Source organism: Tribolium castaneum, chromosome 1 (genome assembly GCF_031307605.1).
Source record: "Tribolium castaneum strain GA2 chromosome 1, icTriCast1.1, whole genome shotgun sequence".
NCBI classification, from domain to species: Eukaryota; Metazoa; Arthropoda; class Insecta; order Coleoptera; family Tenebrionidae; genus Tribolium; species Tribolium castaneum.
In genome coordinates this window covers 22,076,445-22,092,919 of record NC_087394.1, presented here as the reverse complement: position 1 = coordinate 22,092,919, position 16,475 = coordinate 22,076,445, and the positions used below count along the sequence as shown (strand labels likewise).

At 30.4% G+C, this 16,475-nt stretch overlaps 2 protein-coding genes across 2 annotated transcripts in view; both read right to left on the bottom strand.

The window, feature by feature from the left end:
* The window catches only part of wtrw (water witch), a 10,536-nt gene extending 3,972 nt beyond the window's left edge, over positions 1-6,564 (bottom strand). The window contains exon 1 of the mRNA XM_961536.4: positions 5,481-6,564. The gene's annotated coding sequence lies outside the window, so the exon portion shown is untranslated. The remainder of the gene's footprint in view (positions 1-5,480) is intronic.
* The window catches only part of mRpS9 (mitochondrial ribosomal protein S9), a 23,467-nt gene extending 6,992 nt beyond the window's left edge, over positions 1-16,475 (bottom strand). The window contains exons 1-5 of the mRNA XM_008192933.3: positions 16,071-16,475; positions 15,847-16,020; positions 15,707-15,792; positions 15,410-15,654; positions 15,245-15,360 (exon numbers count right to left, since the gene is read on the bottom strand). Of these exons, the coding sequence (XP_008191155.2) occupies positions 15,245-15,360; positions 15,410-15,654; positions 15,707-15,792; positions 15,847-16,020; positions 16,071-16,367 (918 nt within the window). The 5' untranslated portion in view covers positions 16,368-16,475. The remainder of the gene's footprint in view (positions 1-15,244; positions 15,361-15,409; positions 15,655-15,706; positions 15,793-15,846; positions 16,021-16,070) is intronic.

Genomic DNA, 16,475 nt, shown 5'->3' with positions numbered 1-16,475 from the left:
ACAAATTTGGAAAAGCACTTTCAGTTAGTTTAAACAAAGACAAGTTTTCTTAAGCCCGTTTCATGTAATAACAATATTTGGTAAAACTACTTGTCCATGAAGACCAAAAATATTTATCCGCTGGTAAGAAACATACCAGCATAACTGAGAAAATCATAACAATAGTTTTTTTTGGAGATTGTCATTTTATTCCGCAAATTCCCAATGTCAAGCAACACATCCACCTTATTCAAATGAGTCCGTAAAAACAACAATATAGTGTAATTCTTAAATACACCGACAAACTAAAAACCTATATGCTGGGTAAGTTAGCAAAAGAATTTTCTTTGTAACAGTATTCGAAATAAAAGTCTTCAAAGTTATGATCACCATGTATTATCGATATTTAAAATGAAAACAAACACAGCATTTTCCAATACAATTAATTTAATTTACGGGATATAAATGTAAACATGGTAAAGATCGTCTCTATTTACCCTTAAAAAGCTATGATAAAATTACAATAAAATTTAATCAGTCAGAATCACGCTGTATAATGTAAGTTATCAAGTTATCATCATCATTATTTATTCTACTAATAAATACAAATAGTACATCTAAAAGTATTGGTATCTGCTAGATTTTCGCTTGTTTTATTTGTTCAAGTTCGTTATAGCAACTTCATTCAATTGATTTTCAAACAGAACAGCCTATGTGTAAGCTCAATTTCGATAAATTATATAACATTTTAAAAAGGGGCTTTTTCTTATTATCTTGTCAATATAAAGCAAGTTCATTTTGAAAAAATTTTATTAATAAACGAGAATATAAAAAAATTAACAACAATAAAAAGAAAAACCAACAAAGATTAAATTAAAGATTAAAATATTAATATTGCATGAATAAGTGCATCAAAATTTTCACATTATCATTATCTGAATGTTGTTTCTGGGACCATTTACTTTGCTAATTATTCTTTTCCAAAACTTATGAAAACTATTTGGAAAGAAAAGACGAAAAAGCATCTCCTTGAATTATTTTAATAAGAGACCTTAAAAAGATAAATATTAAAAATTGTTTTCCAACAAATTCTCAAAGTTTTTAAAATAGGGATTAATTATGACACAACATGATTTGTCTCTCCAGACTTCAATTTTAAACGAAGCTAAATAACTGATAATTAACAAGTATTTGAAATTGTACTACTAAGTATTTTTCAAATTGCAATTTTAGGTAATAAAAAATTAAATTAAAATACATGTAAGTCGTAGGTATGTTAAAATGTGCCACACACAAATGAATACGGATATTGTGATTAGTTTAACAATTAGGTAAAACTAAGATTTTATTTGTTATTAAAATAATAAATTGCATCAAAACTATACATTAAATATAATGTATAAAAAAATCTTAACTCTAGACTGCGTACTACGTGTGTTTAGCAATAACCTTATTCACTTGCGGGTAGTTTATTAAGGTTATTTTTTTTTAACCAAAACTGGTTCAAATACCTGAATTTGTTAAAAAAAAAGAAAAAAACCTCTTAAATGGCGGTTTTTCCTGCATGGTTCACCAACTTAATTCTAACTTAAAAATTTCATAAAAAATTAATATCTGCATCCATGTCTACCAATTTTAATTTAGGAAAAATGTTTTGAGTCATAATTAAGAGTTAAGATAAACTCGTATCGTCGACTTAAAGTAAAAAAAATTACAAGTACCGACTTCTTCAATTAACTTCCTATTTTAACGTTCTTTTTTATTTTCGCACAATATTACATGACTCAGAAACACATTATACCAAAAATTGAGGCTAGGTAACTGTAAAATATAATCTCTTCTTTTTGCTAAAAGGCGGCTCTCATCTCACACAAAGGATGTAATTGATTGGCAAAAACAAATATTTATTCTTAATTTAATGCTTTTACGGTTGGTTTAAACAAGGACTAAAAAACATCTTGACTCATGAATGTCAATGATGTAGACCAATGAAAAAAAATAAATACATCCAAGTTCAAGAATGTTAATTAAAGCTAAATCCAATTTTTTCACTTAAACACGATTTCCCACATTCTCAAGTCGTTCCTATTAATCTCGAACAACTTGATGGTCCGCACTAGACCGAATGGAAAATTTAATTATTTACATCGTTGAACAACAGGATGTAGCTAGATCATAAATTTATCAATTTCCATTTTTCAATGTCTGTTCACACCCACAACGCCGAAGAGAATGATCGACTTAAGACGGTCAACATGCCCTAATAACACTGATTGCTTCTGAATTGGCACATTAGATGTTTACGAGCTAACGTCACTATTAGCAATGGACTTGTATAGTGAGTGGACACCTAAAACATTGTTAGGTAATTTTCGAAATGAATGATGACTCATGGTCCAAACGTAACTGTACACCTGTCAAGGTTTAAAAACAATCGAATGAGGGAGTAACAACCTGTTTTAGGTAATTCCTAGCTGACTGTGGGTAATTTGACCACAAAGTTGTGGAGCAGTTGGTGGGAAAAACGATCCAGTTTGATGAATTACATGACGAATTTTCTTTTGTTACCCAATTTCCTACTTCCCAATTCAGTGACACACAAATTTAATTCATGGCAAATCTCTATAAATCATTGTGGGCGGACCAATAACATCATCTGGGAAAACACACATTTGCATTCATTTGATTTTGGTTGTTTTGACGGCTAAATCAAAACACCAGTTAATTATTTTTACAAATATTAAAAAATCTTGAAAATTGTTAATTTAGCACAGTGACAATGAACTCTGAATGGAGTTTTTTAACGTTTGCCCAAATTTGCAACACTTCCGCCAGAAAAAAAGTGGTATTTTTTAATTATTGATCCGACCATTACGTTTTTAACATTTGCTGTGACTTTCTGCTAACTCCTTGAGAGAAATCGAACTTTTCCAAGAAAGAGAATTAAGTAATCACCGTCAAAAGATTCTCCAAAGATAAGTTAAAAGCCGGTAAAGACCAGGTAATAAAATTTGCAAACTGTCTTCTAAAATGTCATGTCTGAATAGAGGAAATAGAGAAATTATTCTTAAATATTTCCCAAGACTTTTGATTAAATTGTAGGTATGGAAGATTGTATCTTATGAAAATGGTAGTAAGCATTGCCCCGTTTACGCAAATTACAAAATACCGCTAGTATTGCATTAATTAGTATTGCTTATGAAAGCATAATAATAATTAATCTGACGATAAAAAAGCCGTAAATCAGAACCAGTGCATAATAAAAACGAAATTGTAAACAAAAACAAAATTACATTCATCAATTAGTTGTTAGTACAAACTTTCACAAATTACTCTAGAATTTGATATGTTCAAAAAACATTAGTGAGTTCTAAAGTTCGTTTTGATGAACTTCAGAACAAAACTGCGTTTCGCTAATTGATTCTTTGGCCCTGATTTTCTATTATTATGGGTTTACAAATTAAAACATTTCCAAATTGGTTTAGGACCACATATAAACCAAGACTTGATATACAGGGTGACCCAGGAGTGTGTCTATAACTGTTTTGGTGAATGAAATATTGCTATCCTGTTTTTATTATCCGATAAATCCACTTAAAATCCACAAACTAAAAATATTTTTATTATGCACAAGGTGTTGTATACAGGGTGGTGAACCAAAGTTATATTTTTTTAAATGGAACAACCTATTTATTTTTGCATAATTGGAATCTACTCAAAAAATAATGTAACTTTGGAATTATTCAACTTTTCGTTATAAAAAAGACCAATTTTGGAAAAATTATTGCAAAGCCGCCTATAGCGAATAGACGACTTTTAGTTAAAGCACGCAGATAATATACAGAGTGTGCTAAAACGCAAAAAGTTGAATAACTAATTTTTTTCAAATAGAACATGCTGTATTTTTTATGTATTGATAGCATTTGTATAAGCTTTCTAACTCTAGAATTTGCATAGCAAATTTAAAATATTTTTTGATATTTTTCAAAAAAAAAATGATTTTATTAAAAGAAAATTAGTTATCCTAGAATCTGGTAAGTCAAATGGTAATTTATTTTTTGATATATACTAATGTGACTAATTACATTAGCAAAAATTAATAATAAAATAGATAAAAAAAGAAAAAAATTTTTTTGAACACTAAGAAATGTTTGCTATATTCCTATACAAACCGCATATCGTTAGAAAGCTAATAAGTGAAATACATGGTGTTCCATTAAAAAAAAATTGTTATTCAACTTTCTTCGCTTTGGTACACCCTATACATTACCTGCGTCTTTCAAGTAAAAGTCGACTTTTGCTAAAACTACAAAATATTCTGAGTTTTTCTGTCAAATGGTAATTTATTTTTTGATATGTACTAATGTGACCAATTACATTAGTAATTATTACTTGATACATAAGTGAATTTTGCTCATCAAGAATTAATAATAAAATAAAAAAAAAAAGAAAAAATTTTTTAACAATTTTTAAGAAATATTTCAAATTTGCTAAACAAACCGTATATCATTAGAATGCTTATGACAAATGCTAACGATACGATAAAGAAATACATGGTGTTCCATTTGAAAAAAATGAGTTACTTAACTTTTTGCATTTTGGCACACTCTGTACATTACACGTACTCTGTACGTGTAAAAGTCGATTATTGGTAAAATTACAGGATATTCTGAAATTTTCTGTTGCAAATTTTTTGAAAAATATTCACAGGCGATTTCGCAGTGATTTTTCAAAAATTGGTGTTTTCTATAACGAAAAATTGAATAATTCCGAAACAAAAGGAAATAGCCCATAATAGTTTATATAAAGTTACATTATTTATAGGGTGTTCCATTAAAAAAATACAATGTAACTTTGGTTCACTACCCTGTGTATACAATAAAAATATTTTTAGTTTGTGGACCAAAAGTCGGACAGTAAAAACGGTATGGCCATATTTCAAATAATGAAAAAGTTATAGAGCGATTACGCACCGATGGGCCACCCTGTATTTTCATAATTCATTCAATTTCCAGTAAAAAGGTTTAATTATAGAAGTGAAATAAATTCGAATGTTTACAAATAAAAAAATTTAGATTTAATTATTATCTAAAATTTAAGAATCCGGAAGTGGTAAACAACAATAATTTCCTAATAACACTAGAGGTATGAGGAAACATAAAAATTGTTGACTGTATTTTTATATCAAGGTAACATTTGGTTCAATGGAATTCAATGTAAAGTTCATTGTGAAAAGATTACAACACAATGATACGTTGTGAGAAAAATCTGAAAAAAGAGGAAATAGAACCAATAATCAAAAAAGTGACGTATTACAAAATTACAGGTCGCGGGATTCAGCGAAGAGAATAAATTCAAAACAGTGCGTGTCAAAAAAATTGTTTACTAATCGGAGAATACCAGTTGTAAAATTTTATTCCTTAATTGCCCTTGTGTAAAATCTCGCCTATCAGAAGTGTTGTTAAAAAATCGTGCGTAAAAAATCACAAAAACCTACTTACCATCCGCACCTTCTGAATTCGCCTTCTTCCCACATAAAAAATTCCACATGCGATCCCTCAACTAGCGTTGGGCACATTTGTTGAGTCCGTTGTAATTGTCAATACCGTACAATACACTTACACAATTAGATGAAATCATGATCGATTCACATGCCGCACTGAAAACTCATTCGGAAAAAAAACGCCGGAACAGAAGCGACCGCAGCACTAACAGTTCTTGGATTCCTGAGAAAAATCCAACCGGTAAAATCGCAGGCTTTCGAGTTGCGTAGGCGACAGACTGGCATAACTACTGCGAATAACGCAAATTGTTAAATTGCTTCGTAAAGAGTCTCTTTGAACCTCCGTGGAGAAGGGAGATGCTTAACTACACGTGAGTTCGGAATGATAATAATGTTTATGGGATGGGATCGCGGCGAGATTGCCGGATTTCTTGGTTTGGTCCCCTCTTTTTCGTGCAAGAACTGGTCGGTGATGATGCACCGACCTTGCAGTTAGTGTTATGTAAGATTTTTGACCTCTTTTGGAAAGTGATGACTTGGCCCAACTAACTAAAGTGGACTATCACAACAGTCGGAGGATTGAGCAATGGTGACCCGAATTGGACGAACGAAGGAAAAGAAGCTTGAATGACAATGACGGAAGGGACGCAACTAGGACAGGCACAGACGCTGCCACAGACCGCGATAATTGAGGTCGGAATGTTCGGGAATTCCCTCAATTCGAGATACAACTATCACACTGAACCCATTTTTGATACACACAGAAAAGATTGTGATATTAGCAAGAATTTAACACCCCGTACATATTACTTTTTATTCATTTGTAAAAAATGCCCGTCATAGTTTTAAAATCATTGAGTCTTGGCGATATCATATCTCGATTTTCAACCGTTTGCGGGAGAATTTGACAGTTGTGCAAATATTTGAAGGCGTGATAGTAGAGTTCAAAAGAAGTCAAAAGAACAACTTTCCTTATGCATATGTTTATAGCAGTTTCAGTTTTTCAGCGAATTCAGCGCGAACTTCAACAAAATTTGTAAGCAAATATGATCTCTGAGATTAGTTCTACAAAGTCTATAACAATTATATAAAGAAATTTTGAGTTAAAAGTTGCAAAAACACAACAAAAAAACCTGTCTTCACATAAAAAAACAAATCAAAAACTAGCTCAACAATTCAATATTTACAGGCCTATTTTGTAATTTATAACGATATCGCTATTTAACGAGAATCGAAATAATAACGATTTTTGTTATAAAGCTATTTGATTATCGATCGAATAAAAACGAGAAGGTTATTACTTCAATCGTTAAAATAACGTTAGGCTGTCAACGATTTTTACTCCTGGAGCTTATCATAATAAAAAATATTAACAAAAAGAGTTTTACTTCAAGAAAAAGGCTTGGTTGTTTAATCGTATCTAGCAACACATTGTTTATTAAAAATTAAATGATAAATATAATAATAGCACACACTTTTACTGGGAGGTATATCTATTGAAAATTCACGTTCTTCCTCTAAACACACCACTCCTAATTTAGGAACACTAGACAGCCCTGAGACAACTAAGTTCCTAATAAGTTGTAGAAGTTTTTCTTCTAAATTGTTAAGGGGTTTCCCAGCTTCGCCATATCTTATTTGGTTCATATTGTATTGAATTTGGTACTTAACCTTTCTTTTGCACCAAACATTTCCAATCTGTGAAATTTGTTCGGGTAAGACCACCAGAAATATTTAACTTTTGACATAATTATTTGGGTCGCATTAGTTTGTGCGAGGTTCTTCATGTTGGCCCAATAATAAAAAAGATAAATACCAAACTGTGCTCTCGTGGTTTTTTCGTCGCGTTTCTTTAACGAATTGAGCATTTTGACGGTACATTGGCGAGTTTGTTATTTTTGTAAAAAATTAATATTATTACTAGGAAAATTATTTAAAAATGTACTATCCATTTAAAAATTTTTTGACTGTGTCGTTATTTTTTAGATCGTTATGGAAAAATATCGATAACAGTTACAAAATCACCTTTTTCTCAAAAATCGTTATCTAATCGATATTCTCACATAACGATTCTCGTTAAATAACGATCTCGTTAAAATAACGATAAAGTTACAAAATAAGCCGTTATTTTGTAATTTATAACGATATCGCTATTTAACGAGAATCGAAATAATAACGATTTTTGTTATAAAAGCTATTTTGTATCTGATTATCGATCGAATAATAACGAGAACGTTATTACTTCAATCGATAAAATAACGTTAGGCTGTCAACGAGTAGATATCATAACGAATTTTACTCCTGGAGCTATATCACAATAAAAAATATTAACAAAAAGAGTTTTACTTCAAGAAAAAGGCTTGGTTGTTTAATCGTATCTCGCAACACATTGTTTATTAAAAATTAAATGATAAATATAATAATAGCACACACTTTTACTGGGAAGTATATCTATTGAAAATTCACGTTCTTCCTCTAAACACACCACTCCTAATTTAGGAACACTAGACAGCCCTGAGACAACTAAGTTCCTAATAAGTTGTAGAAGTTTTTCTTCTAAATTGTTAAGGGGTTTCCCAGCTTCGCCATATCTTATTTGGTTCATATTGTATTTAATTTGGTACTCAACCTTTCCTTTGCACCAAACATTTCCAATCTGTGAAATCTGTTCGGGTAAGACCACCAGAAATATTTAACTTTTGACATAATTATTTGGGTCGCATTAGTTTGTGAGAGGTTCTTCATGTTGGCCCAATAATAAAAAAAGAAATACCAAACTGTGCTCTCGTGGTTTTTTCGTCGCGTTTCTTTAACGAATTGAGCATTTTGACGGTACATTGGCGGGTTTATCATTTTTGTAAAAAATAAATATTATTACTAGGAAAATTATTTAAAAATATACTATCCATTTAAAATTTTTTTGACCGTGTCGTTATTTTTTAGATCGTTATGGAAAAATATCGATAACAGTTACAAAATCACCTTTTTCTCTAAAATCGTTATCTAATCGATATTCTCACATAACGATTCTCGTTAAATAACGATCTCGTTAAAATAACGATAAAGTTACAAAATAAGCCCGTTATTTTGTAATTTATAACGATATCGCTTTTAAGGAGAATCGAAATAATAACGAATTTTGTTATAAAAGCTATTTGATTATCGATGGAATAATAACGAGAACGTTATTACTTCAATCGTTAAAATAACGTTAGGCTGTCAACGAGTAGATATCATAACGATTTTTACTCCTGGAGCTATATCACAATAAAAAATATTAACAAAAAGAGTTTTACTTCAAGAAAAAGGCTTGGTTGTTTAATCGTATCTCGCAACACACTGTTTATTAAAAATTAAATGATAAATATAATAATAGCACACACTTTTACTGGGAGGTATATCTATTGAAAATTCACGTTCTTCCTCTAAATACACCACTCCTAATTTAGGAACACTAGACAGCCCTGAGACAACTAAGTTCCTAATAAGTTATAGAAGTTTTTCTTCTAAATTGTTAAGGGGTTTCCCAGCTTCGCCATATCTTCTTTGGTTCATATTGTATTTAATTTGGTACTCAACCTTTCCTTTGCACCAAACATTTCCAATCTGTGAAATCTGTTCGGGTAAGACCACCAGAAATATTTAACTTTTGACATAATTATTTGGGTCGCATTAGTTTGTGAGAGGGTCTTCATGTTGGCCCAATAATAAAAAAAGATAAATACCAAACTGTGCTCTCGTGGTTTTTTCGTCGCGTTTCTTTAACGAATTGAGCATTTTGACGGTACATTGGCGAGTTTGTCATTTTTGTAAAAAATAAATATTATTACTAGGAAAATTATTTAAAAATGTACTATCCATTTAAAAATTTTTTGACTGTGTCGTTATTTTTTAGATCGTTATGGAAAAATATCGATAACAGTTACAAAATCACCTTTTTCTCTAAAATCGTTATCTAATCGATATTCTCACATAACGATTCTCGTTAAAATAACGATAAAGTTACAAAATAAGCCCGTTATTTTGTAATTTATAACGATATCGCTATTTAACGAGAATCGAAATAATAACGATTTTTGTTATAAAAGCTATTTTGTATCTGATTATCGATCGAATAATAACGAGAACGTTATTACTTCAATCGTTAAAATAACGTTAGGCTGTCAACGAGTAGATATCATAACGATTTTTACTCCTGGAGCTATATCACAATAAAAAATATTAACAAAAAGAGTTTTACTTCAAGAAAAAGGCTTGGTTGTTTAATCGTATCTCGCAACACATTGTTTATTAAAAATTAAATGATAAATATAATAATAGCACACACTTTTACTGGGAGGTATATCTATTGAAAATTCACGTACTTCCTCTAAAGACACCACTCCTAATTTACGAACACCAGACAGCCCTGAGACAACTAAGTTCCTAGTAAGTTGTAGAAGTTTTTCTTCTAAATTGTTAAGGGGTTTCCCAGCTTCGCCATATCTTATTTGGTTCATATTGTATTGAATATGGTACTCAACCTTTCCTTTGCACCAAACATTTCCAATCTGTGAAATCTGTTCGGGTAAGACCACCAGAAATATTTAACTTTTGACATAATTATTTGGGTCGCATTAGTTTGTGAGAGGGTCTTCATGTTGGCCCAATAATAAAAAAAGATAAATACCAAACTGTGCTCTCGTGGTTTTTTCGTCGCGTTTCTTTAACGAATTGAGCATTTTGACGGTACATTGGCGAGTTTGTCATTTTTGTAAAAAGTAAATATTGTTACTAGGAAAATTATTTAAAAATGTACCATCCATTTAAAAAATTTTTGACTGTGTCGTTACTTTTTAGATCGTTATGGAAAAATATCGATAACAGTTACAAAATTACCTTTTTCTCAAAAATCGTTATCTAATCGATATTCTCACATAACGATTCTCGTTAAATAACGATCTCGTTAAAATAACGATAAAGTTACAAAATAAGCCCGTTATTTTGTAACTTATAACGATATCGCTATTTAACGAGAATCGAAATAATGACGATTTTTGTTATAAAAGCTATTTTGTATCTGATTATCGATCGAATAATAACGAGAACGTTATTACTTCAATCGTTAAAATAACGTTAAGCTGTCAACGAGTAGATATCATAACGATTTTTACTCCTGGAGCTATATCACAATAAAAAATATTAACAAAAAGAGTTTTACTTCAAGAAAAAGGCTTGATTGTTTAATCGTATCTCGCAACACACTGTGTATTAAAAATTAAATGATAAATATAATAATAGCACACACTTTTACTGGGAGGTATATCTATTGAAAATTCACGTTCTTCCTCTAAACACACCACTCCTAATTTAGGAACACTAGACAGCCCTGAGACAACTAAGTTCCTAGTAAGTTGTAGAAGTTTTTCTTCTAAATTGTTAAGGGGTTTCCCAGCTTCGCCATATCTTATTTGGTTCATATTGTATTAAATTTGGTACTCAACCTTTCTTTTGCACCAAACATTTCCAATCTGTGAAATCTGTTCGGGTAAGACCACCAGAAATATTTAACTTTTGACATAATTATTTGGGTCGCATTAGTTTGTGCGAAGTTCTTCATGTTGGCCCAATAAGAAAAAAAGATAAATACCAAACTGTGCTCTCGTGGTTTTTTCGTCGCGTTTCTTTAAAGATTTGAGCATTTTGACGGTACATTGGCGAGTTTGTTATTTTTGTAAAAAATAAATATTATTACTAGGAAAATTATTTAAAAATGTACTATCCATTTAAAAATTTTTTGACTGTGTCGTTATTTTTTAGATCGTTATGGAAAAATATCGATAACAGTTACAAAATTATCTGATCGATATTCTCACATAACGATTCTCGTTAAAATAAGGATAAAGTGTAAAAATGATATCGGTCATATGACTACCTCCTGAGTTCGAGCACATTTGAGCTCGTTTTACGGCATTTTGAACTGTTTCTCGCTAATAACTGACTACAAATTGGTGATTTCTTTTTCAATGTTGCCTTTCAATATTTACAAGGTTGTGGTTTGTTGTGGTAAACGTGAAATTTCGAAAAGTCCAAAAGCAATAATTCTGCGTTTTTCAGGAGTGTATTGCTTATTGACAACAAATTCTCTATCTTTTAACAACATATAAGCTGTTTCAAAACTATAAAAACGCCAACGTTGCATTTTACCTAATATTTTTTTTAAGTAAGACACTGATAAAATTGTAAAATAATTATTACGAATTAGATTAGATTATTAGACTATAAATTTTTTGAAGTGCATAAATAATTTATAACAGGTAATTTTGAGAGAAAATGCGACGTTGGCGTTTTTATAATTTTGAATAAATTTCAATAAATATCAAAGCAAAATGACAAAACCAAATATCCACAACACTGTGTTCTATTTCGAATTTACAATCTGGCAATACCGTTTGGTGAAAAATGTGTCATAAAACTCGTAAATAAATTTGTACTGTTTAATAATTTTCATCGTCGATCAAGTGCTGCCTTAATTCTTGTTTAGAATGATTAAATAATCAGAATATTAGAACCATAATTAAGAGTAAATTTATAATTTATACTAAATTTTTTTATGACACATTTTCCACCGAAAATTGGAAATTATAAATTTGAAATACAACACAGTGTTGTGGATATTTGATTTTACCACCCACATTACAGAGAAAGGTATAAGTACGGAACCAAGCGTTTTGTGTCTAAACGATATACCTTACGGAAAAACCAATTAGTATTTTCAAGTAGCTTAAAAATGTGATCATTTTTTAATTTTTTTTTTGAAATTCCTTTTAGTTTTCGAGTTATTGAAAAAAAAAAATATTTTTTTAATGGCACCATACTACCGCGATTGAATAACTCGTACATTAAGAGGAATTTCGAAAAAATTATTCTATAAATTAGTTTTTTCATAAAATACATAGTTTAGCCACAAAATTCTTAGTTACATACTTTTGCCTAACACTGTATGTGTATGTTAGCGATAAGTGAGTAAATAAAGAACAAAATCAGTATAAATTATTTTCGCGTAAAAAAATGTAAAGTAGTGTTATTTTTAAATTTTGTATCAGTCACCAGAACATTTTTGAATCAAAAAAATTAAAATTTACAAAAAAAAATAAAATCTGCTGATTTTTGTAGATTTGGATTAATTTCGTAAACCGTAAATAATTAAAGTTAAAAGAAAAATTAATTTTTAATTGTTATATTGTTAATCAAATTCTATTACTCGTACAATCACGATTGTTAGACAACGTTGCCACAAATTTATTTATTTTTTTTTATTACTTTTACCGTGACATGTAACCACTTCCCTATCACATACCATACTAACTTGGTGTGTCTGTTTTCAAGAGCCTTGTTAAAAATAATAAAATTTTGTCTTCATTTTCTTGTCGAAGATCGCACTGAATTTCATTATCTCAAATGTCACCAACTGTTAGCGATGTAAACTTTGAAATAAAGTACTCAAAACAAACAAATTTCGTTTAAATTGCATTTTTTAAATATCCACTAAAATAAATATTATGTATCATTTACAGGGTGAGTGTACTAAAAGTGTATTTTCACGATATCTCTAAAACTATAATCGCACCGAATTCAGCGTTTGCTATTAAATATTTTGTTTTTTCATATTTTCAGAATTTTTCTACAATAATTCCTTATGTTCAATAAAATTCAGTTACCAATACTGATTTAAATAGCTGCAAAAAATTACTATTCTTTGTGTCATTTGAGAACAAGCTAGGCTTAATATTTTTTGTGCAAAAAAATACGTAAAGAATATTACAAACCCACAAAAATAATTAAGTAAAAGAGTAAAAGTAAAAAGAACGTAAATATGACGCTAGCAACAATTTTATTAAAAAAAATTTGCTCAAAACATCATTTACGCATCGTTATTTTAGAATAACACTAGAAATCATGAAATTTCGACTAATTGATAGTTTCATATTTTCAATTTTTTTTATGTTAATATTTTTAAAGAATTAATTTTGATTATCAGAAAGGGTAGAAAAATTCTGGAAAAAATTCACATGCTTAGACAATAAATGAGGTATTCAGTAGCAAACACTGATTTCTGTGCGACCTTTGACTTTTTTTGACTTCAGCATTTGAATTTATAATTAAAGTAGACGTTTTATTTCTTTGTGATTGAAAAACTAGTGTTAACTGAGAAAAAAGTAAATTCTAATTAAATATAACCGTTCACAATATTATTATTATTTGCTTATAAAAAAATAAACCGTACTCTAATTATAAATTCAAATGATCACATGGTGTTTGTACAACTATCAAATCCAAAAGTTATGGAGCGCATTACAATTTTTTTCACTTCTGTCGTAAAAATTGTAGTTCTTATTTTTTTAGCTTATTAAGACTTAATGTTTTTTTTCCTAAGAAATTAGTGAACTAGTTGAATTTAAATTTATTTAAAACAATTTGAAACCGAGATGGTCTAAACGTTCCAAGCGCCCTCATTTTTTACTATGCCCCACTAAATTTTTGGATACAGAAAATCGAGTTATCTTGAATCTCCTTTCGCCTCCTATTACTTAGTTCTCTGTAGTCCGGTCGTATTAATATCGATAATTATAAAAACAAACCATTTAGTAAACAGACGTTTCAAAAGCTGTAGTAGAGCATTGCAACAAAATATGCTTAACTAAAAATTTCTGTGTTCTTAACTAAAATGTGGACACAGTAGCCTTGGATTATCAAATTAAGTTGGCAACATTAACAGTTAAACTGAGAGGGGTATGACAATTTTAACTGGAAAGATATGACAATCTAGTAATATCTGTTTCAAAACTATAAAACAACTGTCACTTTAACGAATTAACAAAGAATGTCATGGAAACACAAAATGTTTTAATTTCTGATCTATTCGGAAATAAAATTAACTAGACGCCCTCTGGTGATGACTTTTGAACTATGTCGAAAACAGTAAAGAAATTTTCGTAATGCCACATTTAACTGACATTTAATGAATTGTTCAACAATTTTGCGTGTATAGTGTTAATTACTTACAATAGAAAGAATTACTTTAAAAGTACGTGGTGGTAAATACTAGCGTTGACTTTGGTTCTGTAGTTTTTTGTGGTATAAAGTGTTTATTGTTGGAACTTGAAAGTGGATAAAAAGTGAAAAATATTTAAATTTTGATTACAAAGTGTTATCAAACACTTGTCTAATTAAAGATTATAAGTAATGGATCACAGCGAACACAAAGTTTGGCTCAAGAAACCAATAAATTAGTGAAGTGTTATGAATTTTAGGTTAGAATTTTCCACTGAAAAAATCATGAAATGCTGCGGTAAATCTACAAAAATACAATGAAGATTAACAACTACTGATACATTTAAACGTAAATTATGCCAAAAGGTAGGCTTTTCAATGTCTTTGTAATAATTTTCCAATAAAGAAAGTGAACCAAACAGTCATTCGTTATTCGTGTTTTCCTCGTCATCTCTCATTTATCAACATAAGTTTCTTGCATCAAAAATGCAATAATCATTCCGCATAGGCAATGTAATAATTGTGAAGCCCCAAAATTCGTACAACGCTCAAAATATCCGAATAAACATTTTCCCGCCATTTATGGTTACTGTTTTCGACCTAGCTCAGTGGCGCCCCCAACGATAATTTTACTTCCGAATTTTACACCAAAAAATGTGTGGTAACAGCAAGTAACCCCAATAATACGAAGTTGCCAACTTAATTTCAAAATTGCAGAATGAGAAATACCTGTTCTCTGCCCTGAGTTTCTTTAAAGTATGAGATGTCCTCACCGTTTATGGAAATTTTACCGGTGCCGGGAGAACGAATGGTCACGTGGCCGCGAGCTCTCTTCCTCAAACATTCTGGTGATTACGTTATTATAAAATCCATAATTCATTTAAAACTAATTACCATAAGTTGTTATAAATGCTCTTCCATCAGCATCAAACTGAGGTTTAGGGGCTTGGTACGTTTGTTCATGGGTCATTAAGGGTTTTCTATACTTGAAAATAAAATCTTTGAACCTGTAAGAGTAGGGTAGAATGCAGAGTCTCTCCATGGTAGCAACAAAACTTTCATAGTCTTTATCGCCAATTGTTTCTACAAGTTCTTGTTCTAAAGAGGGTTTATCTAGCCATTGATATCCAGACAAATCCCTAATTAAGGAGAAATGTTAATTGAAATTCGTTTCAAGACTGTTAAACCTACAGTTGCAAAGTGGGGTCATATTTAACCCCTTTTCTTATCATGGAATCTTCAAACTTGTAGCACTCATTAATATGCTCAACGATATCCTAAAATTGTGCGTTGAAAACAATATCTGAATAAACTGAATATTAAAAAATTACATGCATAACATTATAGTAATTTGCTTTTCCTGTGTAAAACAAGAAGTTGTAAGGACGTCCGGTTTCATCAAACTCTGCAGCTTTCCTCTGCGGAAAAACCTCCTCTGGAGGGCGCATGAAAGGTCTCGCTTTTTTCTCAAATAATCCCGACGGGAATAAGTACTCTATCGCGCTCTACAACGATACAATTAAAAAAGAGATTGGTACACAAGTTATTTGTTTACATCAATGTCTTCCTGGGTGAACGATTCAGGATCTTCCCCCATCATATTCGCCAAATGTCGCTTTCCAATTTGAAATTCTACAGTTTGCTCTTTCATGAATTCTTCATGTTCTTTAGCTCGTTCAAGGTATGCTTTCATTGCTTTGCTTATAGTTTTCTTAGACTGCGGTACTGTATTAGGGGCAGGTGTACAAAATTGTCGCGCCTTAATGTTACATGACGAAATTATCCTTTGATTGTTTTGAAAATGCAGATGTTCCGCCAATGGTTTTACAACCGTGTTAATTCGTCGCAACATACTTTTTACATAAAAAATAAAATTCACATTTAATTCACTTTCTAACCTCAACTTCTTTCCGACACCATTGCCATTACCAACATTAAAAAACCAAAATTATAAATTTAC